At 33.1% G+C, this 26403-nt stretch overlaps 2 protein-coding genes across 2 annotated transcripts in view; one reads left to right on the top strand and one right to left on the bottom strand.

The window, feature by feature from the left end:
- LOC139488233 (uncharacterized) overlaps window positions 1–26403 on the top strand; it is a 126179-nt gene that overhangs the window by 17360 nt on the left and 82416 nt on the right. The gene's annotated exons all lie outside the window — the stretch shown is intronic.
- On the bottom strand, window positions 20285–26294 carry LOC139489339 (uncharacterized). The gene is made up of 2 exons (XM_071275647.1): window positions 25913–26294; window positions 20285–22384 (listed from the first exon to the last, which is right to left on the bottom strand). The coding sequence occupies exons 1-2, from the start codon at window positions 26292–26294 to the stop codon at window positions 21786–21788; spliced, it is 981 nt and encodes a 326-aa protein (XP_071131748.1). The 3' UTR covers window positions 20285–21785.

Genomic DNA, 26403 nt, shown 5'->3' with positions numbered 1-26403 from the left:
TATTTTCATAAAACTTTACAGCTATTTCATTTATATATTGATTTTATAGAATCCTAAGTTGTTTTGTTGTTTGATGTGTTGCTGTCATTCTTATGGATTTAATAAAAAGGTTTAAGAAAAAGCTCAGATTTTCAGTTTTTGAATTTTTTTCATTCATAACTTTTTTCTTATCGACTTGCATTTTTATAAAACTCTCCTGCTATATCGTTTATATATTGATCTTACTGAATGCCAGGCTGTTTAGTACTTTGTTTTTTTTGCTGTCATTTTTATGGATTTAGTTAAAAGGTTAAAAAAAAAAAAGCTACAATTTTAACTTTAGACTAAGTTCAGATGGTCACCTTTCATTTTTTTTATAATTTTTTCAAATCAACTTAGATATTCATAAAACTGTACAGATATCTAATTTATAAATTGATCTTAACGAATTCCAGGTTGTTTTATAGTTAGGTGTTTAGCTGTCAAATTGAGGGAATTAATAAATAGGCGAAAAAGGCTGCATCAAAGTCAAAAACATGTCTGTCTATATTTGCTTAAAAAGACCATATTAAATTTCTTTCTTTTTTGAAGAGTAGAATAGATAAAGATATTCAATTTTTTTTTTGAAAAGTAGAATAGATAAAGGGACATTGATATTTGAACTATAAACATGTTCTGTTATTAGAACAATAATTAGTAATTCAGTATATGATAATATGTTTGCTAGTCCAAGACTTATTGTCCCTTAATTTAAATTATTTCCTTTATTTTAAATCAATATTGTATTTGAGGCTGCAGATATAAAATCAAATTTAAATTCATACTGGTTTTAAAAATTGATAAAATGTATGGTTCTGATACACACATAAATATATACATATAGAATTAACTAGCACATTTTAAATTTTGTATTAACTCTAAAGTCTATTCTTTGATTTCAAGACATAAAAATATAAAAAAATTTAGAATAGAAAAAGAACCTAAATCATTTTTGATTGTGTTAGAGTTTTAGAGAGGCAAGGACTTTTTTTATAGATTTTTTTAGATGGACATAAGAACTTTTTTTCAGAATTTAAAAGGATGAGCATTTACTTTTTTAATGAAACAATATTAAGAATGCACCGGCCCATCCATCTGGTAAATATTGAACGGTCCCTAACGTTCCTGATGAAGGTTATCCAAAAAAGCGCTTCGGACGCATTACATTTATAAAGTAAAGTTTTTCATTTTTACAATAGATGTTAACGCGTTCGAGTTTGTTATGTATAAAATAAAATTGAGAATGGAAATGGGGAATGTGTCAAAGAGACAACAACCCGACCAAATAAAAAACAACAGCAGAGGGTCACCAACAGGTCTTCAATGTAGCGAGAAATTCCCGCACCCGGAGGCGTCCTTCAGCTGGCCCCTAAACAAATATATACTAGTCCAGTGATAATGAACGCCATACTAATTTCCAAATTGTACACAAGAAACTAAAATTAAAATAATACAAGACTAACAAAGGCCAGAGGCTCCTGACTTGGGACAGGCGCACAAATGCGGCGGGGTTAAACATGTTTGTGAGATCTCAACCCTCCTATATATACTACCAAATGAACAAATATTAATCTCGTTTTTAGAAAACTTGTTATAGGTTTCTCTATTTCAACCATGACCAACCGTACGTCAAACATAAACTTCAAATAAAACTATGTAATTTCATTTCGTTTTGAAATGTCTGTTTGAACAATTATATGTTATTATCAAATGATGATACATATATCTTTATTTCGCATATTAGATTTGTCTTATTTAAAAAAAAAACTTATATTGATCTCTTTGATATATTTGTAGTATACTTGTATATCAAACGGTTTTTGTAATTATTTATTTGAAATAAAAAAAACAAAAGAATCTACTTAAACTTTACAAATTTCATTGAATAGAAAATCGTTTTAATCGAAAATGTAATTAAGATTTTGATATAAACTTAGTAAAACAAACACAAAATGTATGTGATAATCAATTTATCTAAAGTATTTATTATTCGTGGTATGCTATTTCATGGAAGCATAATACGTTCAAAGTCATATTTATCAGAATGGATATGGAGTATACGTCAATTAGATATTACAAAGCCAATAACTTGTGCATATTTTAACGAACAAAGAAGTACTGAGAAAAATCTCCGTAAAAAATTGATATATTAACATGATTGTACAGTTTATAACAATATTATCTGTTCAAACATATTTGTGTATATCAGTAAGTAAGTATAATGCTAGTAAGAAAAATGACACGGTTGCACATTTTCCCACTTTGAATCTAATTGAAATTACAATATATAAAAAAATATATAAAGTATTGTATTTTATTGTGCAGTTTTGTTGTAATGTGTTTCTTGTGAATTTTGTGTTCTTTTGTTGTCTAACCAAAATTAACCTTATATCATTTCAGTGAAATTCCAAATATTATCTCCTGATGCCAGTATTTACTATCATCTCATTCTAATTTTGTCATATCAACAATCTTCTCCCGATTGTGTTAATTGCAACAACTCCTTCTACGTTCTATTAATTCTGACCCCTTTTCCCTTTCTATGAAATAATCACATATCCTCCCAATTATTCTGTAGATTCAAAAAATTTCCCAATTCTGGTTACTCATATAACACATGTAAATAGTTATCAAAGGTACAAGGATTATAATTTAGTACGCCAGACGCGAGTTTCGTCTACATAAGAATCATCAGTGATGCTCATATCAAAATATTTATAAAGCCACATTTCTTTTACATTCAAAAATCTATCCCCTCCCCCATGTTCAAATAATTCTTATATTCATAATACATTTTTAAAAATGCAATATATCTCAAAAGAGAAAATCTAAATGGAAAAAGTTGAATTGATGTCACAGCGTCACAATCAATTACAAAAATTGAAAGACTGAACCAGGGGCCATGTCAACGAAGCTGTCCTAGGACTAGGACATGTCTTAGGATGGTCTTAGGACACGTCTTAGTCCTAAGTCAGGTTAACGAAAGTCTCCTAAAATAAGATATGTCCTAAATTTGGTCCTAAAGTTAGGACATACAAATAGGTGTCTTAGGATAGTCCTAAAGGTTACAATGTCCTAAAACGTAATAAAAACAGCAAATATGGCATAAACTCAATACTAAAAATACTAATACAATATTAAACTATCAAACTGTTATAAAAATTAAATTAATAAAACATTTTTTTTTAAATTTTTGTTAAAGATTTAATTGTATTACATTAAATTATTACGTGCTGCCTTTTTGAAGCCTAAAAAATACTATCAGTAAAGCAACTTTTTTGCGACTTACCAAAACGGTGCAATAAAAATTTAAATATGGGAAAAAATTACTTCTTTTTTAACTAATCCTCATTCGATACATGTAATGAAATCGAGTGGACCTAAGGACAAAACTAGTTAACGTACTAAAATTGCAGCACGAATATCGTATTTAACCAAGGTTTTGTGACTATTTACTTTTGTTTTCGTATTAAAATCATTTATATCTTCCATCATATTGTTAAATAACGTATTTATTAGTATTACGTTAAATCTTTAACTTTTATTTTGCGTTAATTGTTTTCCATATAAAAGTAATTCTCCCTCTCTTTACATATATAAATATTAAAATACAATAAAATCTATGTCATAGAAATCTCTATATATTTTTTTCAATTAAATATATATGTGTTAGGATGGTCCTAGGACCATCGTAGTTAGGACTGTCCTAAAACAGCTTTGTTTTACATCCTAAGACATGTCTCAGACACGTCCTAAGACCATCCTAAATAATGTCCTAAGAAGACCTATCTTAGGACATATCCTAGGATACTTTCATTGACACGGCCCCAGATGTTTTTATGGTGTTAAGAATCAAATTGAAAACATACAAAAATTGTGTTGTTTACCATTTAATTTTCTTTTACAAAAAGACTCTGTTTTGTTAATTTGTCGACATGATTTCGTTATAAAATATAGGTAATGAACTTGTAAATGATAAATTGTATCCAATCTAGGCAGTCATGACCAATATTTGATGATGTACACAATCGCCTTAATTACCAACTAATAAACTCAGCCAATCAGTAAAAAGTTAAATACCAAGGGATCAGGAAACATGTGCTATTTTAGTTAGTTCAAAACAAAATGCATTGACATTTATAAACATTGGCATCCCAATGGGAACAAATTGTGCCCCTCTACTTGCCGACTTGTTTCTTTATTATTATGAGGCTGACTTCATGCAGGAACTTCTTACGAAGAAAGATAAGAAGTTAGCAATATCCTTTAACTCTACTTTCCGATATATAGATGACGTTCTTTCACTAAACAATTCAAAATTTAGTGACTATGTGGAACGCATCTATCCCATCAAATTGGAGATAAAGGATACTACAGATACAGTTAAGTCGGCTTCATATCTTGACTTACATCTAGAAATTGACAATGAGGGTCGGTTGAAAACAAAACTTTACGACAAAAGAGATGATTTCAGCTTTCCAATTGTGAACTTTCCATTTCTAAGTAGCAATATTCCAGCAGCACCTGCATACGGGGTATATATCTCCCAATTGATACGATATTCCCGTGCTTGCATTTCCTATCAAGATTTTCTTGATAGAGGGTTACTGCTCACAAGGAAGCTATTAAACCAAGAGTTCCAAATGATGAAGTTGAAATCATCCCTTCATAAATTTTACGGACGCCATCACGAGTTGGTTGACCGTTATGGAATAACCGTTTCACAAATGATATCGGATATGTTCCTTACGTCGTAACTATAATCCCCTTCCCTTCCATGAATGTGATCTACCGAATTAGACTATTTACCGGATTTGTAATCACATAAGCAACACGACGGGTGCCACATGTGGAGCAGGATCTGCTTACCCTTCCGGAGCACCTGAGATCACCCCTAGTTTTTGGTGGGGTTCGTGTTGTTTATTCTTTAGTTTTCTATGTTGTGTCATGTGTACTATTGTTTTTCTGTTTGTCTTTTTCATTTTTAGCCATGGCGTTGTCAGTTTGTTTTAGATTTATGAGTTTGACTGTCCCTTTGGTATCTTTCGTCCCTCTTTTATAAATATTGGATATGTTAAAATGAAAATGAAAACGATTCTATTCAAGATATATACAATTCCTATTTCAAAATTTTACGATTAATTGTTTGATAATTGATTAATTTAAATTTACAATACAAATTCAATACTATTAATGAAGATGTTCACATGAGTTCGTCTTACCAAAACGAAGTTAATAATAATGATGACTTTATACATGTATTCCTGGATTTACTTTGACTACGTCATGACTTAATTGAAATTCTAGCATTATTTTAACATAAGTAATTATGTATAAAATATAGTCAGCTTTGACAATTGATTACGATGTAGAAGATTAATATACACTAAATACATGCACACATGAGGTATTATACAAACCAAATTTACGTATTAAAATATATTCATAATAACGAGAGCAACAGCAGCGCAAAACGTTCTAGCTCCTTTACGAGTCCAGCGTGGAAAACATTCAGCACGTATACTACTAGGCCTAACACATTCATTGAATGTGATTTGAAAACAATACGAGAGGGGACTTGAGACCAAAAACACTTTAAAAGTCTAGAACTTTCAGAAACTGTCGAACATTTTGATTGTACCTGACTTTTATCTGCCATGCATATTTTTTGTCGTATTTATGTTTGTATTTTTGAATATATATTTGGTTTTATGGGTTACTTACCTCTAATTTAGTTCAATTTTAAGTCTTTAATATTTGTGTTTGAAAAAAAATAGGCTTAATTATGTTTATATGTAATTTAGGTTTTGTTACCTTTTTATCTTGACCGCAACACATGTTGGACTGTAACATGCGCACTGTTTCCAAAATAATTTTGTTTCTGTTTTCTCTTTAATTTAAGCTACCTCGAACTCTATAAAAGATATCATGTTCCCGAGAAACCTTGTATTTTACATGTACACTTCACAGAAGTGTTTGCATCGATTGATTGATTGACCATAAACTTCATATTTGTTTATTAAATGGATGCGCTCTCGATTTAAACATCACATATAATGATTATCCATGCTTACCTACATGTAGATTATTGTTGACTTGTTTGTCACTTTCTAATATTTCTTATCAAATGCGCGCTCTAATTGTATTAATTTTATCTACCGGATATTAATAAAAATCAGCTATAGAGGTGTCAGACCACCACTTAAAAATCCCTATTTGTTCAACCAAATTTTGCAATTTTCACAGCTTTCTAAATATCTTACTTTAAGCTTAACTACAAGGAAACCAGTTATATCCTGAATTGTACATGTATCACCTTTCTACATGCCAATTTTCAACAAATGTACAAAGCCTTATAAGAAATTTCTAAATTTGAAAACACAGGTACTACCAAAATAATTCCCGTTTTTCTGGAAATCTTAAATTAGTATACTATGTAGCGCATTAATCCTGAATTTTTAACGCAAATTAAACTCATAGACAACTGAATTTTGGCTCAAAATAGTCTAAAAATATTTCCCTTTCACCAAAAGTTTCATTTCTGCAAATTTGTTGGTTAGTTTAAGGGAACAGTCATTATTTATCAGCTGAGGGGGTTGGTGCATTTTAGGGGGTCATTGGTAAAAATATCATACCACTTGGGGGGGGGGGGGGGTTACCATCAAAAAATATTTTTTATGAGGGGGGTCACACAATTAAACTTGTATATAAATTGTTGAGGATATTGAAATGTGCAATCTGTGAAATAATGGCTGTCGTTATTAAATCTCTCAAGTTAGTGAATCTAATCACTCCTTTATATATCACAGTCATCTGTTACAGTTCATTATCCATAGGATGTGTAAATTTACAATCAAAGGATTAAGAACTGTATGAAACATTTTGACCTAGTTTTGACCACTGGAAACATTATTGTAACAATTATAAAAATCATTGTAATAAATTACTTTGCTCTTCATGGGCTCTTTAATAGGAATAAAAAAATATCTTATAATTATTTTATGAAATTATTATTATTAAAATTGAGAAAGGAAATGGTGAATATGTCAAAGCGACAACCACCCGACCATAGAGCAAACAACAGCCGAAGGCAACCAATGGGTCTTCAATGTAGCGAGAATTGCCTTTTTTTCTCTTTTCTTTATATTTTAACCCCCAATATTATATATTCTTTATTTTTTTCTTGTATTTTTTCTATTCTTAATTTTTTTCCATTTACTGTTAATTTGACCCTTTCTTCTTTATTTCTTAAACCCCTTCAAGACCCTCATAACAATACTTAATGCGCACCATGGCATTCACACATACAAAACAATACACTTTATGATTTCGAAAAAACATCTCCACTGAAATAGAATTCGTGATATTTGCAATGTGTTATTCCAGTTGCACTTTCTATATTGGGATTCTGATTTTTTTTTCCTTTATACCTAAGTAAATTAAGGTATAAAGGTAAAAAGAATTCAAAGACAAATGCCTGTGATTTGGATTGCAATACAAATAACTATATGATGACAAAAATTAAAATCCAATAATTGTTTCCTCTTCTTTTTTAATGTTTTATCTTTTTTCATTTACAAATAATTCTGTGACAGCAAATGTACATTTATTCATTAAAGAGAATAAAAATCATTATTGAAAGTTTATCTATATAAAATTTGTAGAGTTATTAGTTGTAGCAAAGATTTGTATAGTCAAATCCTTGGTTGTAGGAAAATAAATTTGATTAAAGAATTTTCTGTATTTTTTTTTCTTTTTCGTCATCCCATTAATTTTAATTAGCACATGCTCATGTATATAAAAATATTTGGCATATAGTGCCTTTGATAGTTTTACTATTTTTAAGGATTAGCATTTTTAAAGTTAGGGAAAACAATAAGTATAGACTATGACTTAATTTTGTACATGAATGTTCAAGTTAAATAACAATACATTTGTTCCTCATTTAAATGCGTATTTTGTCACATCTCAAGTCCTACATACACATGTCAGATATTCTTATTTTAGAAAAAAAGTCAAGAAGAAAAATTCTTTGTTATACTCTGGGTTTCTCAAAGCCTGTTACAATGAAGCTTGTAGTCATCACCTTCTCACAACTGTTAATTACTTGGATTTTTTTTTCGAGGCGGGGGTCAAACTTTTCAAACTCTTAGAGGAGGGTCATTATGTGGTTTTTAAGAATGAGATGGGGGTTGCCAACAAAAAAGTGTATGTGAAAAATTTGAACCGACCCCTCAGCTGATAAACAATGACCATTCCCTTAGTAAACAATGACATCAAAAGCACAATTTTCTGTCAGAGTAGGACTACTTTTACTAAATTGAAGGGGGTAATTGGTGGTCTGACACCTATAGACATGCACATGTATTGAATTTCCATGTTTGTTTGTTGTAGATATACGCTGTTATACTATGTTACTTGTCTCCATGTATTAATCTTTGAAATAAACATGTAAAGCTCCTTTTTGAGTTTTTAAAAATTAACTAGTTTTTTCTAGTATTTTAATGAAATCTACTTATTATTATTGTTCTGATCTGCTTTTCCTATCTCTGTTGCTTAAGGAAATTAACTTCTAATGGTCTTTTTTTGATTTTACAATGAATAAATATGGCTTTTTTATATGAACAAAAGTATTCACATTGATTTGAATATAAATGGAAAAAAAGTAAACATAATCATACTTTTGTTGTTAAATCTCAAATGATAAAAAATGTACATTATTGTTAAGCATAATGTAAAATCGTAGTTAATACTTTAAGACAGACGCAAAGAGTAAAATAAATTAAAAAAAAAAACCGAAATCTTATGAAAATCCAAATCGGAGAGTACGTTATGAAATTGCAAAATCAAAAGCCTAAACACAGCAAGCTATATGCATATACATTTTTTAACGAACGAAGAAAATTCTGCGAAAAAACACCATGTTCGACTTAAGGGCATACGATACAGTTTTGAACCTGTATTTACAAGTTGATGAAAATTTGCATATAGGCTATTTTTTACCTGATTAAGGGGGTAGACCTTGGTTCAGGGAGATAACTCTTTAAATCAGTTAAGCGTTTGTAAAAGTCAAGTTCATCAATGTATTTTAAGCATTTACCTGAAACAGATTGAAAATAATCTATGTAACCTAGAAGCTTAGAATATATTTTAAAAAATGGTTGACACAAACGTACTGATGATTTTAAGAGTTATTTCCCTTAACCTAGGTCTACCTCCTTAAATCAAATGTGTAATAAAAAAATATACCTTCATGTGCTACTTTTTGAGTAAAATGAGGTCGAAATTTTGTATATTTGCTCAAAATTCAGATTTGTGTCCGTATTTTCTTTTTCGAAAGAAAGACAGATCTTTTTTGTTTTAAAAGATAAACACAAATGGTTTTTTTTTGTTAAATAATCGGTAATTTCTGTATTTTATAAGTATCATTAAAAATTATGCAATTTTTATTCAGAAATAACTCATATTTATCACATATTCATGAATAGACGAACAAACGTCATTTTTTGCTGCATATTTATCAAAATTAAAAAAAATCCTCTATTTACAGTTTTATAAAATTTGGGTCACATAATCTCCTTGCAAAATGAAACAAATTGCCGTTTTAAAAAATAGGGGTCCATGCACTCGGTTTCAAATTAAATCAGTTTGAATGATAAAAATCAGTCGAAAATGCATCTTTTCCCGATATGTCATAGTTTGACGTCGCGAAAATAACATTTTACGTTAGCAACGTCATTACCTCCCCTGTAACTGTATCGTATGCCCTTAACGTCGATTTATATTACAAAATACAAAATTATGCATGTCATACCCATGTTTGTTCAACACAAACTTGTGTCAACTGCAATCAATTACAAGCCCTTGAAAGAAAGTTAAAAACCTGAATGCTCTTCAACTTTATACTTGTTTTGCTTTATAAATATTATGAAATGAGCGTCACTGATGAGTCTTATGTAGACGAAACGCGCGTCTGGCGTACTAAATTATTATCCTGGTACCTATGATAACCAATTAAAAAACAAATCTTGTCACGGCGTCACAATCAAAATCTATTACAGAAATAGAAAAACGAAACTTGGCTTTTCTCATTAATAAATATTAAATGTCTGCAAATAATTACTAGATAATGTTTACTACTGAAATTTAACGAAATTATCCTTGGATATGTTATAAGAAATGTCTTATGGCATTATTCATGGATGTGTCTGTCGAAGGATGTAAAACAAAGATATATTAGAATAGTTTAAACGTAATACTTATAAATACATTATCATATGCTATCAAACATTATGAATTAAATTTATACAACTAAACTAAATTGTCTTAGGATTTGTAAGAGGCCATTATCGTGTTGAAATTTAAGCTATAATAAACTAATTTTGTCCTTATGTACACTCGATTTCATTTTTTTTCTTCTGAAACCAAACTTTTACTGTGTTCCACACTTCAGTTATGATACCCTCGGGAACTAATATCCCACCAACAGAAGTATCGATCCAGTGGTGTAAAAAAGACAACACGTTAAAAGTATCATGTGTCAAACTACTTATTTGAAAGCTGCAATACATGACCATTTCAGAATAATTTGTAATTAGGAATGCAATTTTAGTTCTTTAAAAATGTACTTCCACAAATGACACAATGTACAAAATGTATTATTAGAATATGTGTATTACGTTAGTACAAGCAAAACCAGACAAAGTAATTATAGATTTTTGTATCAAGTTGGTCTAAAACAATCTGAAATAATGAAACACAATTGAATTTTTAAAATTGTAGAATTTTTTTTTTTAATTAGTTAAACTTTAACACTAGCATAAAAGTTTAATTGTGTTTAAATATTTTTTTTATTGCATTTATGTCATATTTGTTGCTTTTATTTCAACTAAGGACATTGCAACTTTTAGGACTATCACACGACCATTCTAAGAACCCTACGTATAACGTCATGGTACCCAGATTGCACCTATTTTGACAGTTTTTTAACCTTCGTTTATTTATACTTCAGACAAAAGTTTTCATTATATATATGTTTATTTTGTAGATGTATCATTATTTAATCTATGGTTTCCCATATTTAATTTTGAATCCATATGGAATCTTAGAAAAATTGGTCTAAACTGACCTCCAAACCATCAATGATTCTGAAATGAAGAGTACCCAAATTGCATCCATGCTAAAATTCGCATCTTCAAAAGTCTACTTATAACAGACCTTTGTTAATGTTTTTCAAATATTTTGAACAATTGGATATTAGTCCATGCTTACTCTTCATTTTTTAAGAAAAAGATGCTTGTAACATATTGTATTTGCTCATTTTAAAAAGATGACGTTTTGATGACGTCGCATGGTGACGTTTCAGTACATTTTGCTTTTGAAAGTTTGCTATGGCTTGCTATCAGTTGTAAAGCAAGTCCTTGGAAACGTCCGTTGTCGTCAAGCTTTATCAGCAACAATAGCAGGGGGAATTAATTAGGTGGCGCTATAGTCGTCCGTAACGTCAAAAAGTCCGCCAAATCAATCGGCTAAAAGATTGACGTTTAAAGTATTTTTTGCAACTTGTCATGCTTTTATTACAATTAAATTTTAAAATTTGTAGGTTTTGTGACCAATATAATTTCTTTACGACATACACACATTACAAAAAATAGCTTGTTATTGCTACTCCTTTATCCTGTCAGTTCTAAAAAAAAATAGCCATCTTTTTTGTTCGCCAAAAAAATCGATTTTTCCTAATTTGACGTTTGCGTATCCAAATACAGAAAAGAACGGTTATAATCTTAAATGAAACCGGGAAACCTATTTCAAATTTATACACTGTTTTGAAGCCATCATTTTTTACTTTTATACATCAATTTTAGTGACCACCAGCCCAGATAGCAAACATGTGTTGGGCCAATATTGGCATTCTGTTGGCAACATTGTTGGGCCAATGTTGGAAAACTATGTTGGGCCAACGTCATTTTGCTCATCGGCCCTCAGTTGGCCCAACATGTTGGGTCTTTGTTGGCCCAACATCAGTATGCCAACGAGGTTAACTATATTTGCCAACAATCTGCCAACAATGTCAACTATTTGCCAACAGTCTACCAACGTCGTCTAGTTTTGAAATTATGTTGGACTAATGTTGGTCGAACAGCAGTATGCCAACGATGGCTTCAGTCTGTCAAACATGTTTTTCATGCATTTGATGATATGTATTAAATAAAAATTATTTCTAGTATATAATGTGTATTATATTGCAAGGTCAATCTCAGCTGTCATGTGGAGAGTGTGATATTACACTCGTGTCAAATGAGCAGCTGAGTTCAGTTGTTTAGATTAACAACTTGCAGAAACTATATTCAAATTTTATTTGTTTTTTTGGGCTGGTTTTAAGTATTTTTTGTTTGTGCATAAAATTATTCAATCATTAAGATACATACATTTAAATGACTACACAGATTTGAAAATATTAGATAAAGAGAATGAAGAGAACATTTTTTGGTTTGCACTTTGAAATAATATCTAAAAAAAAATTAAAAAATCTGTGGTATAATACGGGGAGATAAGAACTTAATACGTTGGCATATTGTTGGCACAATGTTGGCTCATATTTCAATATTGTCATGAAATATCAATGATATGTTGTTGTTTTTTTTATAAATACTGTATACTGTTTTAAAAACTTTTGAATTATTCAAAATACTAAGAATTTTCTAGCTCTTGGCACAGACGGTTCCTATTTGGGAAGACTTTATTATTTGATTTTTTACTAAGTCCTCAATGCCCTTCAAACACAATCTATATTCTCTACGATAACATAGAATCATTCAAATAAAGTTCGAATAAAATTGGTTAAGTAGTTTCAGTCAGAAGATCTTACACTGAACCAATGGATAACGTAAGTCAAATATCGTTGGGCAAGCTACTTTAAAAATAACAGTTGGTAAGAAGATGTTGGACCAACATTGGGCCAATAACACCAAAATGACAGTTGGTGGAAAGTCGTTGGGCCAACAAGGGGCCAATAGTGTCAAAATAACTGTTGGCTGAGTTTTGTTGGGCCAACAAGGGGCCAATAGTGTCGAAATAACTGTTGGCCGAGTTTTGTTGGGCCAACGTCGGTTTCTTGTTGTGCTGCCAACGCCAACTATTTACCAACTGTGCCAACCAATCACCAATGTTGGCCCAACAAAGTATTGCTATCTGGGAGCCATGTCAATTTTTATCTGGTTTTAGCTACGTTTCTACTTCAAAACAGTAAAGTTTAGCTTCTTTTCATTGTACCTGTTTCAAAGTACTCTAAAATACTGATTTTATTAAAGACATGATTGAAATTTTGATTAAAAGTTGTGGATTTTCACAATTCCATACGATACTTGTATTTTAAAGTAACTATAAAGCCCCTTTTGATCCCCTACACTAATTGACGGTGACATTGTTTTCTTTTTTCAACATACGTCATGTAACGTTTATAACAAAATATGTGTCAGGGTCATGTGCATAGTAAAAATTTACACATTGGAAAGTGAAACAACAAACAAAGATCTTCTTTATTGCGTTTAAAGCTAAACGTCTTGGAAAATTCTGAAAGATCTGACAAACTATTGATAGCCTACTATATGGATGAACAAAAGCACAAAAATAGCAATAGAAAATGCATTGCAAAGAAAATTCTGTACGAAAAAAACATATGAAAAAAGAAAATGAAGGTCAGTTAATAAAATCTTGCTTATATTATTATCTCTTTACTTAGTAAGCTATATTTCCATTCTCAATTTTATAGTAATAAGAGCAAAAACTAGCTTATCAAGCCAAGTCAGCCAAACAAGAAGTTTATTCATAGAGATGATTTCTTACAAAATTGAATTTATTCAAATGGCAAATTCTTGTCAAATTTAAGCATCTTTGATCATTATTGAAGTAAAATGCACAAAATTTGTCCCACCAGTTTCTTTCCATAGACATTGGCCTAAACTTTGGGTGAGACAGACTATCGCAATGTTCTGCTCCAAGATAATGTAGTACTATAGTGACTAACAAGATTTTGTGAGGTAGACGAAATTGACCTTAAAACGATCATATTGACTTTTTTTGCTCCCAAAATAGGTAGATCGGACATATTATGACTTTATTTAACGACTACCTTAGTTTGGGATTAATTGTAATTAGCATGTTCCTATAAGACTGAAAAATGTTGGTTTTTTTTTGTAAGATAAATAATTATTTTACCTGGCGTAGCCGTGTGTAAAGTGTATTTTGACATTTCTCTCCGAAACATGACTTGTTGATTGGAATAAAACGTCTTATTTGTAAACTTTTTCTGTTTTTCTCCGCAATTGACTATTAAAAAAATAATCTATCTACTGTGTATTTGGAAAATTTTGTGAAAATAGGAGAATTGGCAATTCTTACCTTTCATACCTATACTTTCATTGATAAAATATAACATGGACTCATCCAGTGTCCAGTTTAAAGGTCATTTTAGTTATTGTAACATTCATGCACGTTCTGATTTAATAAATAGTCATGTATGAAAAGTATAAACAGTTTGAAGGTAAACTAATAATAACTTAACCCAATCAAATTGCTTTATATTCAATAACAATGACTGGTCCACATTATAATAAGTAATAGGGGTAAGCTGGGTAGGGAGAAAGGGTAAGATATTCAAAAAGTTTGGGCTTCAAAAGTCCACATAATTTTTGACTTTATACAGAAAATTTGTCCTTTTAAAACATAACATGTTTCCAAAACAATACGTTACTACAAAGTAAAATCATTTATCAAAACACTGCAAAAATTTTCATTTCGATTCGTACAGAAGTTTTCTCATCAAGTGCGTTGAAATAAACAGTGGTATAGCAAACATCGAATTCCCTCACAAAATCTTGTTAGGCACTATAGTGTTCGAATTCTGATTATTGGATATTTTGAGTTGATACTCTTTTGAAAAGATAACAGCTTGAATAAAAAAGGGATTGAATGTTCACCGACAATATGAATTTCACTTCATTTTGAAAATAGGTATCACAAACACTGCTTTGCGGATCGGTCATTGGTTGAAGGGAAAATCAAAAGAAATATACGCGAGACAACGATTCATGAATGAATATTTCATGAATGAATATTTCATGAATGAACATTTTCCCGCACTATTTTTTACTATGTACGATATTTACAAATTAATGTTTATTATTGAATAAGTAAAAGCCCGAGTGTATCGAAAGAGTCCGGTATGCAAGAACAAGTTGATATTTGACCAAGTTGTCGGATAATTGACAAGTGATAATGGTTTAACAAATTTTTTAACAAAACACAGGTGATAGAATATTAATTCTAATATGACGTGCTTCTTTCGCTTTGTAAACAACACCGTGATAAAATTCTCGATATATCTATACTTAGCGCAGACTCCAAGATGTACACAAATGGCTGTTTAAATATGCCTCCCACGTAAATCCACATGTATCGTTACCTATGTGTAAACGGTTGTGGATTTCGTTGTATTAACAGTTACAATTGAATAAAACCCTACAGAACATTTATTCTGATTCTGACGCATAACAAAAAGAATTTACACATTAGAGAACGGAAAAATGGACAAAAACAAAATAAATTAAAATTCCGCGAAATTCCAGTAATGATTTTGGCGCATTAACGTCATTTCAAAACATGACGTCATACGTATGAAAACGTCAAAGCTGTAGGTTTTTCTATTGCGTTTACCTTCTAAACTCGGATACAATTGCATTAAAATAAATTATTGAGGTAGATGTTGCTTGTTTTCTGTTCTATTGCATTATTCGCACATTTACTGATTTCAGCAAGTCAACATGGCGGCTCCTTGGTTACAACATGTCAACAGTGAATTTGACGGTAGCTTACGATAAAAAATGTAAATTTAAAATTGCAAATGTTGGGTTTACTGAGAAGTAACAAAAGGAATCACATTTTTTTTCTAGCGGTTAGTTAAGAAATCATTCATGCAGGTTTATTAAATTTGTTTTACATTTATCGAACAGTGGGTAAAATAGAACAGCCACACACACGGTGTATACCCATCATCGCTTCAGTTTTTTAATGATCGTATTTGTCCTATTAGAATCGAAATAACGCTCAGGATAAAATTCGAATATCACGGCCCAGGCCATGTGTAAATTTCCAACAAATCTATGGCTTCCATGAATTATTTCTTAATTTTAATGCAATTATTTTGTAACAATGGTTCTGATTGGATGACAATACGCGTAAAATTCTCTATCTCCTTGTCTGTAACTAAGGAAGCCGACATTTTGAATTGCTGAATATATTGACATGTACAGAAAATTTCTACAATAATAAGACAAAAAACTCACATGTTGCACCTAAAAATTTTCTTTTTATCAAATTTTCTTTTATTCTGAAGCGGCACAGAAGCAAAAAAACGCCCCCCCCCCCCCACCCCCTTTCGTGGGAAAAATTTGGTTGATTATATAGGGAATCATTGAAGCATGACTGGAGCATGCCCCTGCCAACGCCCCCTTTTAAAAATAAGAACCCAAACAAAACGCACAACGATAATTATATTAACGAAAGGAATATCAACAGCTTTTCTATGACCGAATCAGATTGAATGTTCATTAAAAACTCAGCGGCAGGTAGCAATATTCACGGAATGAATCTTGGTTTTTTATAAGTTACTTTGTAAACTTTTAGTACGATCATGATTTCAACAAATCAGTCGGGGTCCCATGATGTGTAAGCCTAACACTCTAGGGTACCAAGTATGGTATAACGTTGGTATGGATTCAACATATTGCATGCCTTCCTTGGCATTAAGATTAACAAAATTGCTACAAAGAAGAAAAGAATCCAACTTTTAATGACATTTTACGTTGGCATTTTCGGCGCCGGAAATTGACAACGTTTATCTATATACTGACACAACTTCGGTTGAGTTCGATTCCGGCAATTATGCTTAAAAAATCACATCCAGTAAAATTTATTGATGTCTTATCATATATTTGATATGTTTCAACCATTTTTAGTGGATAATTTTTTCGAGAGATGAATTACTATCGTGTTCTTCAGAAACGAGGTAAAGGGAGGAACAGGGCCCCCATAGTGGGGACATACAAGGTAAAGGTGACCATTCTCCATTTCTACTCGATAGAAGTGCCTAATTTTTTCAAAACACATACATTTTGTACCAAAGTTTAGCATATGACAGTTTTAAAAAAATTGAGTCGGAGATTTTTTAGAAACACCTCATAATTTTAGCATATCAATAGACGTAATGGAAAAATAGCCAAAAATGGCGCCTTCTTCAATTTCGAAAAAAATCTATAATTTTACAATTCAGTGACACAAACTGCTATATTTAAAGTGGTTTTATACCTAATGATTCACCTTTTCATGATATTTGAATAAATATTTACTTTAAAAACAGAAACTCTTCCAATTTTCAAATCTACCGACCATGCAAGGAAAAACCTATAAAAGATTGAGACCCCTACTTCAAAATGGGAACAATTTTTTGCCCTGGCATGGACACCTCTGTTCTTTACGAATTTCGATGCCAAAAACTCGCAAGAATAAGTTGTAAAATTTTTTAGCAAATCGAAGGATAGGTATTTTTTTGTTCCCATTTTTGATATAGCCATTTAATCCTATAGTGCAGAAAATCAAAATCCGATATTCTATGTTTAGATGTAAAAAAATAAGATTTCCTTATGTTTCAATGATCAAAAATGAACATAAAATGTAAACTCATATATTTTTCTCATGTAGATATGCTTAAAATCGACAGTATTTATCGTCCGCACTTTGCCGCAAACGAATTTAAAAAAAATACAAAAGCGCGCCATTTTTCAGTTGACGTCGGCCGACGCAAAATAGTCCAATTTTCGGCGTAGGACTACTGAGCGCCGCCGAATCACATTTTGGCCGAAAAGGCACATCCGGTTGTCCTACTGGTTTATGTTTGACGCCGGTAGCATACCTATGACGTCACCCAGGGAAGGGACCAAAGAAGATAACATCTTTTCGCGACATTTTCTTTAATGAAGATTTTACACTGAAATCATGATTGAAATTGAATAATAAAATTGTTTTGCATTAGAATAGAGATAACTGTATTGTATTTGAAGCTTTGCGGACGACCATCGGTAGTTTTACTGTCACAAATACCCGTTTACCTGTCTCCGCTCCGCGTCGCCAGGTAAACTAAATTTGCGACAGTAAAACTACCGATGGACGTCCGTAAAGCTTCAAATACAATACAGTTATCTCTGACTTAAATAATCGATAATTATATGGCTTATGTCTCATGATCACGCCAAGGACGAGTAAAGGTAAATACCGGCTTTAATACTATAGAAAAGTGCATTGTTTTTGTCAAACTGACATCGATCTGAAAGTGTTGATGCCAAAAATCATTTGAAAACTTTTAACTCCGTTCATATATTAAAGTTTAACATTCTAATGTGGATATAAGAACCTTCACTCGTTAAGCATGCTCAAGTGGATCGAACTTACATCAGAAAAACATTGTCTTAATGACAATAAGTATCATAGCAACCGTATAATTTAAAAGCAACACAGTCATCATCTACTTCTTAGAATATTACAGTTCAGTGTATCAAGACCGAGATCAATCTAAAGACAAGTGCTGTAGAAATTATTAAAATGATTAAATAACATTTGTCCATGTACTGGCAAAATGACTTTCTTAGTGCTTAACAATGCAGTGGCAGATCCAGAACTTTTAATCCTCACACTTTATTCCTGGGGGAGTATGATTCTTTAAGATTGACCAATAATTAACAATGTGTCGTCCTAACACATAGGCAATGATTACTAGTATATCAAATAAATGGCTTAAAACAAAAATCTCAAATGGCATTGCCCCAAATGGTAATTACACAGCAGCAACTCAAATATGTTACAGGGTTATAAACACCTCAGATCAACATTGTATAAATCTAGTGTATATAAACTTTTTATTCCTGAGTTCATACTACTATTGTTATGCCTCCACCATATTGAGTTTTATCCTTGTCTGTAAGTATGTTCGTCCCTAACTTGTATGTACGTCCATCATTTTGTTCATGCATCCCAAAATAGATTTCTGTTATCTTACTTTCAGTTTGCCTGAACCAAATTTTATAAAACTTGTACGCAATGCTTATAACCACAAAACACAAGTCAAGTTTAAATTTTGTTGGCGTCACTTTCACCATTCTAGATGTAAAGGGGTGAAATTTTGAGTATACCCTTTCAAGTATATATATCCTTATATATAAGTTTGACTTGTAGCTTTCTTCGGTTAAGCTGGGGTCACACATTCACGATTTTTACTGACGTCCTTGACAGGACCATTCCCGATTTAAATTTTTAATTAAAAGAGGTAGGGCCAATATGCCGAGGATTTTTTTCACAGAAGGGCCAATTTCAAAAAGTGCCAACAGAGTAAAATTTCCTATAAAAACCAAAAATAAAAATGCTTTTTGATCAATATCTCGATTTACATATAGTATGATATGTGTGATCAATAGTTAATTTAACCCTAAAAAAGGATGAAAGTCCAATATCCGGATTTTCGGATGTTTTTCTGTGGAAAAAACAGGGAATCCCCCAAGAAGGACATTTCAAACCAAAGAAAAGTCATGCTTTTTATGACTGTTGTTATTCATACTACTTTTTACTTCAAAAATGAAATTGGTTTAGTGTGTCCTTATTACATAAAAAACAACTTTTTAAAGAAAAAATTGTAACATCGATAAATTGTACCAATATAGCTTCTAAATAAGAGTAATAATGATAAGAATCGCCGTAGCTCCACCAGTAGAGCACAGAACTACTAATAATTGACGGTTTTGAAGAAAGGGTTCGAACCTCGCTCAGAACTTTTGCATTTTTTTGTGTTGTTATATTAAATTTTAAAGTTTCTATCATATGTTTTCGGTTGTTTGCTTGATTCATAGAGTCATTTTGGTTCATTTTGACTATTCAGTTAGTGTACTAGTAAATAATTTTACGTGTATCAAAGAAAAAACAATGTATCGCTTATTGTGTGCAATCCTATGACTGTCCATACTCTTGAATTACTTTCTATTCATGTGTTTACGTTTCTACATATATCCAAGGGACAACTGCCGTCAAACTGATGTAAGTGCCTGTACTTAACCAATAACACGAGAATTAATTCTATAGAAATTAAGCCTACATGTTGCGGGTGTAATATACACATAACTTAATTAAAGAATCAAGTTTAAGGCAAAGCATAACAAACAAACAATTTATGTGGAATTAATGGCCACAGTTCACTTTGAATGACGAGGTCTGACATGATAACAGAATGACGACATGATTGTTTTAACTGACAAATCTGTGCACCATTGGTAGCAATGGATGCTCAAGTTCCTCCAGGTTAAATTCTAAAGAGAACGAGGGCCATGATCCCCAAATACGTCGGGTCTTATTCGCATCACCCCCTGGTTTCAGGGGAGTAAAGATTAACAATTTAACAATTTCTAGATCATAAAACAGTTAAGCTCGAACTGGTACCAATTCAGAACCGGCCACTCATGGTATACATGAGATGGTCTCAACAGAACTTCCTGCGGTAGCGCAGGAAAGTAAAAAACTAATATGATCCGACGTACAATACAGGAACGGATCATGACCCCTTAATCTTGCCAGACCCCGCCAAACAACCTTTTACTGTGACAAAACATTTTATTACCATATAATGAACAATTATACTATTATTTGAGATATAAACTCTGAAAGTTCATAACAAAATTTAAAGTTCTATGTGCGTTCCAGGTGGATAAACTAAAATCATACTGATTGTTCCAATCCCATTGCTGGTGGCTGTTTGTCCTGGTAAAACTGTATAACACTCACTCGAATTTAGAATACGTAGTTCTCAAAAGTTTGTTCGGCAAGCAGTTCCAACGGCTTAGTTTAGTCATCTTTATTTCGTCCAACAACGTAGTATGTGTTCAAACTTCTCTCTGAACAGCCTGAAAAATGAATAAAACAGCAGCAGACACAGGTAATTGTTGGTAGATTGTGAGGGGAGGTGGGTGGGTTTTGAAACTTTCACTTTCCTAGAGCGGCTAGTTCAATTGTGTGGCTGAGTCACGTGATGTTTATAAGCCGCAAGCAAAATGCGGATCGGAATGGTACAAATGTCATTTACGGAAAATACATATATTAATCAAATCTCTTTCATTAAATTGGTTTATCTTAAAAGTGATAAACCTTATTAATTAAAGAATCAAGTTTAAGGCAAAGCATAACAAACAAACAATTTATGTGGAATTAATGGCCACAGTTCACTTTGAATGACGAGGTCTGACATGATAACAGAATGACGACATGATTGTTTTAACTGACAAATCTGTGCACCATTGGTAGCAATGGATGCTCAAGTTCCTCCAGGTTAAATTCTAAAGAGAACGAGGGCCATGATCCCCAAATACGTCGGGTCTTATTCGCATCACCCCCTGGTTTCAGGGGAGTAAAGATTAACAATTTAACAATTTCTAGATCATAAAACAGTTAAGCTCGAACTGGTACCAATTCAGAACCGGCCACTCATGGTATACATGAGATGGTCTCAACAGAACTTCCTGCGGTAGCGCAGGAAAGTAAAAAACTAATATGATCCGACGTACAATACAGGAACGGATCATGACCCCTTAATCTTGCCACTTGAGTGTGTCTATACGCACTCATTAAATACCCCCCCTTTATTTTCTCTTAAAAACCATAAGAAATGCTATTCCAAATTAGACCTCCGGGAAACGGCGAATTTTTGGAGATGACAGGAAAGTTTCAATACCCCCCTGTATGTTGTTCAAGTATATATTATAACCAATATCGGATAAGTGAGTTCCGTCATATCTATACAAGTTCAACTCTTGAGCTCGGATATTGGGATGCTGAATAACACAGTGCCCATCATTCAAGACATAATTGTTAATGGCTGAGTTTACTCTTTTGCGAGATCTTTCAATAGCTTTTCCATCTGTAGCACCGTGCCAATACCTTCGCATTAGCATTTCGCTCCATACGATGCGAGTGTTAGGTAGAAGTAAATGTAGACGCAAAATATCCCTTTCAATATTTTGGATAAGTTCCAAGGTTTTAACTTTTACCAGATCATTGGAACCAAGCTGAATGACTATCATGGCGGGAGGAGAAAATTTTTCAACTGCGTGTAATACTTTGGCATTAAAATCATTCCACAACATACCCCTTTTTCCAAACCAGCGTATGTACACCCCTCTGCTTTGAAGACCAATGTTTGGGCCCCCGTGTCTCGTTTTTGCATTTGTCTGTGCCCAATATACAATTGAAGATCCGACGAACCAAATAGCTTTTGAACCTAAAAGGAGGTATATAATATGTATTATAATATTAAAACACTTCGTGAGCTGTAATAAAATTTAAAGACTCAGATACGAATATAGCGTAAATATGCAACGGAAGACCATCGGCCGCACTGCTTTATAATGTCGTCTTTAACACCGTTTTTTGCCATATCAGTTGCTCGTCCTATCCGAAAAGAATGAGAACGAATGTGAAACGGTAGTTCACAGAAACCCAAACATTTTTGAAGCAGAGAACAAAATTGGTATTTAGTTAAGGCCAAACCATTAAAATGTGTATATAATTTATTTGATCCATTAACACCGGAGAAGCGAACCTGCAAGTAAGATTGTAATAGCCTAATAGGACAGATATTCGAATCGGCATGGCTCTGAATGATCAGAGTTATGGAATTGTGCTTTTGATCGGTTTTTGAGCTGCATAATTTTACATGTAATTCGGTTTGGCCATTACTCTTATCAAAAGTGACATCTTCACATTTTAAAGCATGTCCGCTTTCGTCAGTACGACTGTTTATAGCCAACTCACTTACTCGAAGCATGGCAAAATACGCAAGAGAAAAAGCAGAAGAAAACAATAAAGTTTCATATTGAGAATTGCAAACGCTGCGTAGACTGTGAATTAAACGTTTTAACAAGTCGAACGATATCGGTGTTCGAACATCTAGTTTTTGCGGATTTTTCCTACGCAATCCTTCAATCATTTTGCTGATGATGAATGATTTTGTGTTGTCTGTTATATTGTTAATCTTGTGTGTGTGGGCCAATCCGGAGATGTAAGTAGAAACAGTCGACGCAGAGAAACCTTTGTACGACAGGTATGCTATGAATTGAGCTATTTCGTCGATAGGTACCGGCCAGATATCACGATAGTTATAAATAAAGCGAAACTTTTTAAAACATTCTACAGCTGTTTTATAAGTTTTCCAGGAGTTCGAAGCCATTGAACATTTAAGTAATAGGTCTGCCTCGTCTTTTAAACTTTCCATAGATGGGCCGGAATCGTGTGTGGGTTTGCATCTGCTGTGGGGCATAGTTTCCGGAACTTCTGAAAATCACAACGAGAGAGGGAGTCAGCAAGAGAATTCAAATGACCTGGGATATGTTCAGCTTTAATCAATATGTTGCATTCCAGGCAGGCCAATACAAGTTTTCTGATTAGGGACATAACGCTTGTCGACTTTGAAGACTTTTTATTGATTATAGAGACTACACTCTGGTTATCTATGTGAAATAAAATTTTCTTGTTTTTTAACATGCCTCCCCAAATGTTCAAGGCAACTACTACTGGGAACAATTCTAGAAAGGTAATATCGGTTAAAATTCCAGAAATTATCCAATCGTGGGGCCAACTCGCCTGGGCCCATTTCCCTTCAAAATAAATACCAAAACCTTTTCCGACCCCACCTGCACTGTCAGTGAACAATTCGAGATCTGAGTTAGATGACCAGAATTTATCCAGAATTACGGTAGTACCGTTATAGTTGGATAGAAATAGTAACCAAATATTAAGGTCTTCTTTCATAGCCTTAGTTATTCTAGTTCTGTGATGGGGCCTACGCAAATTGCAAGTGGCGTCAATCAAACGACGACAGAACGCTCGACCCGGAACAATTACCTGACATGCAAAATTTAGTATACCAATCAAAGATTGTAAATCCCGAAGGGTGATTTTGGATCTACCTAAACAACAAGAAATTCTGGCTTTTAACTCAATAAGTTTGTCTTCGGGTAGACGCATTACCATGTTGATGGTGTCAAATTCTATACCAAGGAATATCAACACTTCCGTCGGCTCGACCGTTTTTTCCTCTGCTAACGGAACCCCCCAGATTTTACAAGAATCTTGAAAACACTTTAGAGTGTCATGGCATTGTGAAGTTTGTGCTTCGCCTCCAAACAGAAAATCGTCCAAATAATGTAATATATTGTCGTTTTTTGACTGTTGCTGTACAACCCAATGCAAGGCGGTGGAAAAAGATTCAAATAGCGCCGAGCTAATACTGGCCCCCATTGGGAGGCATTTATCAAAGAAATACTGATTCTCAAATTTGAACCCCATCAGATCAAAATCACCGGGAGAGAGTCTTAGCAAACGAAAAGCCGATTTTACGTCGCACTTGGCCAAGAGTGTGTTCTTTTTCAATCTGTGAATCATATTGACAGCGTCGTCTATACTTGAGTATTTTACAGAACAGTACTGCTTGTCAATAAAGTCATTAACGGAGTGATTTATAGGAAAGGACAAATTGTGAATTAACCTGAATTCTGAACTAGATTTTTTAGGGATAACCGAGATCGGAGAAACCCGAAAGGTGGGGAATGGAGGTTCTGAAAAAGGACCGGCTACCCTACCCAGGTTAATTTCTTTAAAAATTTTGTCCCTAGCTATGGTGGCTTTCTCCCCAATCAGCTCTTTAGAATCAATATCCCTAGGAAGTCTCGGACCGGAATATTTTAATTTAAACCCAGTTTCGAGACCTTGGATCAGGTCTCGCGCAACCTCTTGATACGGGTAGTTTTTGAGAGCTTTCTTTACTTCATCGACGTTTATTGGCGAATTACCTAGAGAATACAAATGTGTGTAACCTGCAAATTAAAACAAAAACAAACACAAATTAGTTAACATGATAAACTATAGTAAATACAGTACAAGGAGAGATAACTCGCCCATTTCTAAAAAACAAGTTCAATATTGTACTGAAAGAAATCTACATATAATTTCTTGGAAAAATAATATTTACAAAACAAGGTAAAGAAAGCGGAATTAATTTCTGCAATCTAAATAGGGATGACTACCATTACATTTCGAGCATTTGTGCGTAAATTTGCAATTCTTGCCAAATCTACAAGTACCCTTGTTATTGAAATATCTGCATGTAAACACGCGGCGTTGTCCTACATTTTGACTCGATACCCCACTTGTTGATGAATGCCCACTATGTAATTGAAGGTTGTTGCCATTTGAAAGTCCTGTATTAAAAGAAGGACTAACGTTCGGAGTAGATACACATAGCAACCACAGTTCCATATCGACAACTCCCCATGAAGAAAAGGGGGAAAAAACTTTACGTAATCTAAACTGCTCATCGTAATGAACCCAGCCTCCAGTGTAACCTCTCGAGGCTGCCCTTCTGACTGTTTGCATGTATTTGAAAAACTCCAGACCTTTGTTGGGCCATTTTTCGAGCAATACACTTCCATAAATCATGAAAGCGGAAGTCCAGACATGAATACTTGTTATTGGACTTTTCTTTTGGTTAACTAATGATAAAACCCCCCCTTTTAATACCAGATCACCCTCTAAATTTTGCTCCGAGTGGATCTAAGAAGAATGTTCAGGTCAATGAACTCACCGTTCCATATTTTTTCCTTAATTTTGACCGGAATGTGAGATGAAATGGGATCAAAAACACTTGAAATGTATGAAGGGGATTGGTCCACTTGTACATGTTGTAAACTAGTATCTAAAGACCCAGAACCCGACCCGTGAGAAACAAAATGATTCGAGACAGATAACATACCAAGGTTGTTGTTTGCTGGACTCATCCCGCTGGGGCCAGGTTGTGGATTGGGAGGTTTCCAAGCCCCCCTTGGTCTGTCCAGTGCGTCTCCCTCGTTACCATTTGGACTTTCTGTATCCATTTCATCTTGAATCCTGAAAGGAACGAATGGGGGTTCCTGATGTGCGTCTGATACAATGCTGATAACTGGACCACTAGCAATTGCCAAATTAGAAGAATCGGTCGCTGTACTAGAAACTTGTACGGTTCTTGTCGTGTTCTGTGATTTTGAAAGTGCTCCTCGTGTGGACGGCACTTTGCCTTTTCTGTATTTCTTTGCTGGACCTGCAGGCTGCTGTGAAACTTTTTTGGGAACATTACGAGGCCTCTTTGGTGGTTTCATAACTGATTTGAAATCTATAAGTTGCGGATGTCGAAGATTTCTTGACGATTGTCTTTTTTGAAACTTTCACTTTCCTAGAGCGGCTAGTTCAATTGTGTGGCTGAGTCAC

Source organism: Mytilus edulis, chromosome 9 (genome assembly GCF_963676685.1).
Source record: "Mytilus edulis chromosome 9, xbMytEdul2.2, whole genome shotgun sequence".
NCBI classification, from domain to species: Eukaryota; Metazoa; Mollusca; class Bivalvia; order Mytilida; family Mytilidae; genus Mytilus; species Mytilus edulis.
This window is presented reverse-complemented; position numbering and strand designations above follow the sequence as displayed.

Coding starts and splice junctions, on each gene's coding strand:
- LOC139489339 (XM_071275647.1), bottom strand. CDS start 26,294: ATGAAACCACCAAAGAGGCCTCGTAATGTTCCCAAAAAAGTTTCACAG. Junction 22,385..25,912: donor TCCAGCAAACAACAACCTTG/GTATGTTATCTG, acceptor ACCTCCTTTTAG/GTTCAAAAGCTATTTGGTTC.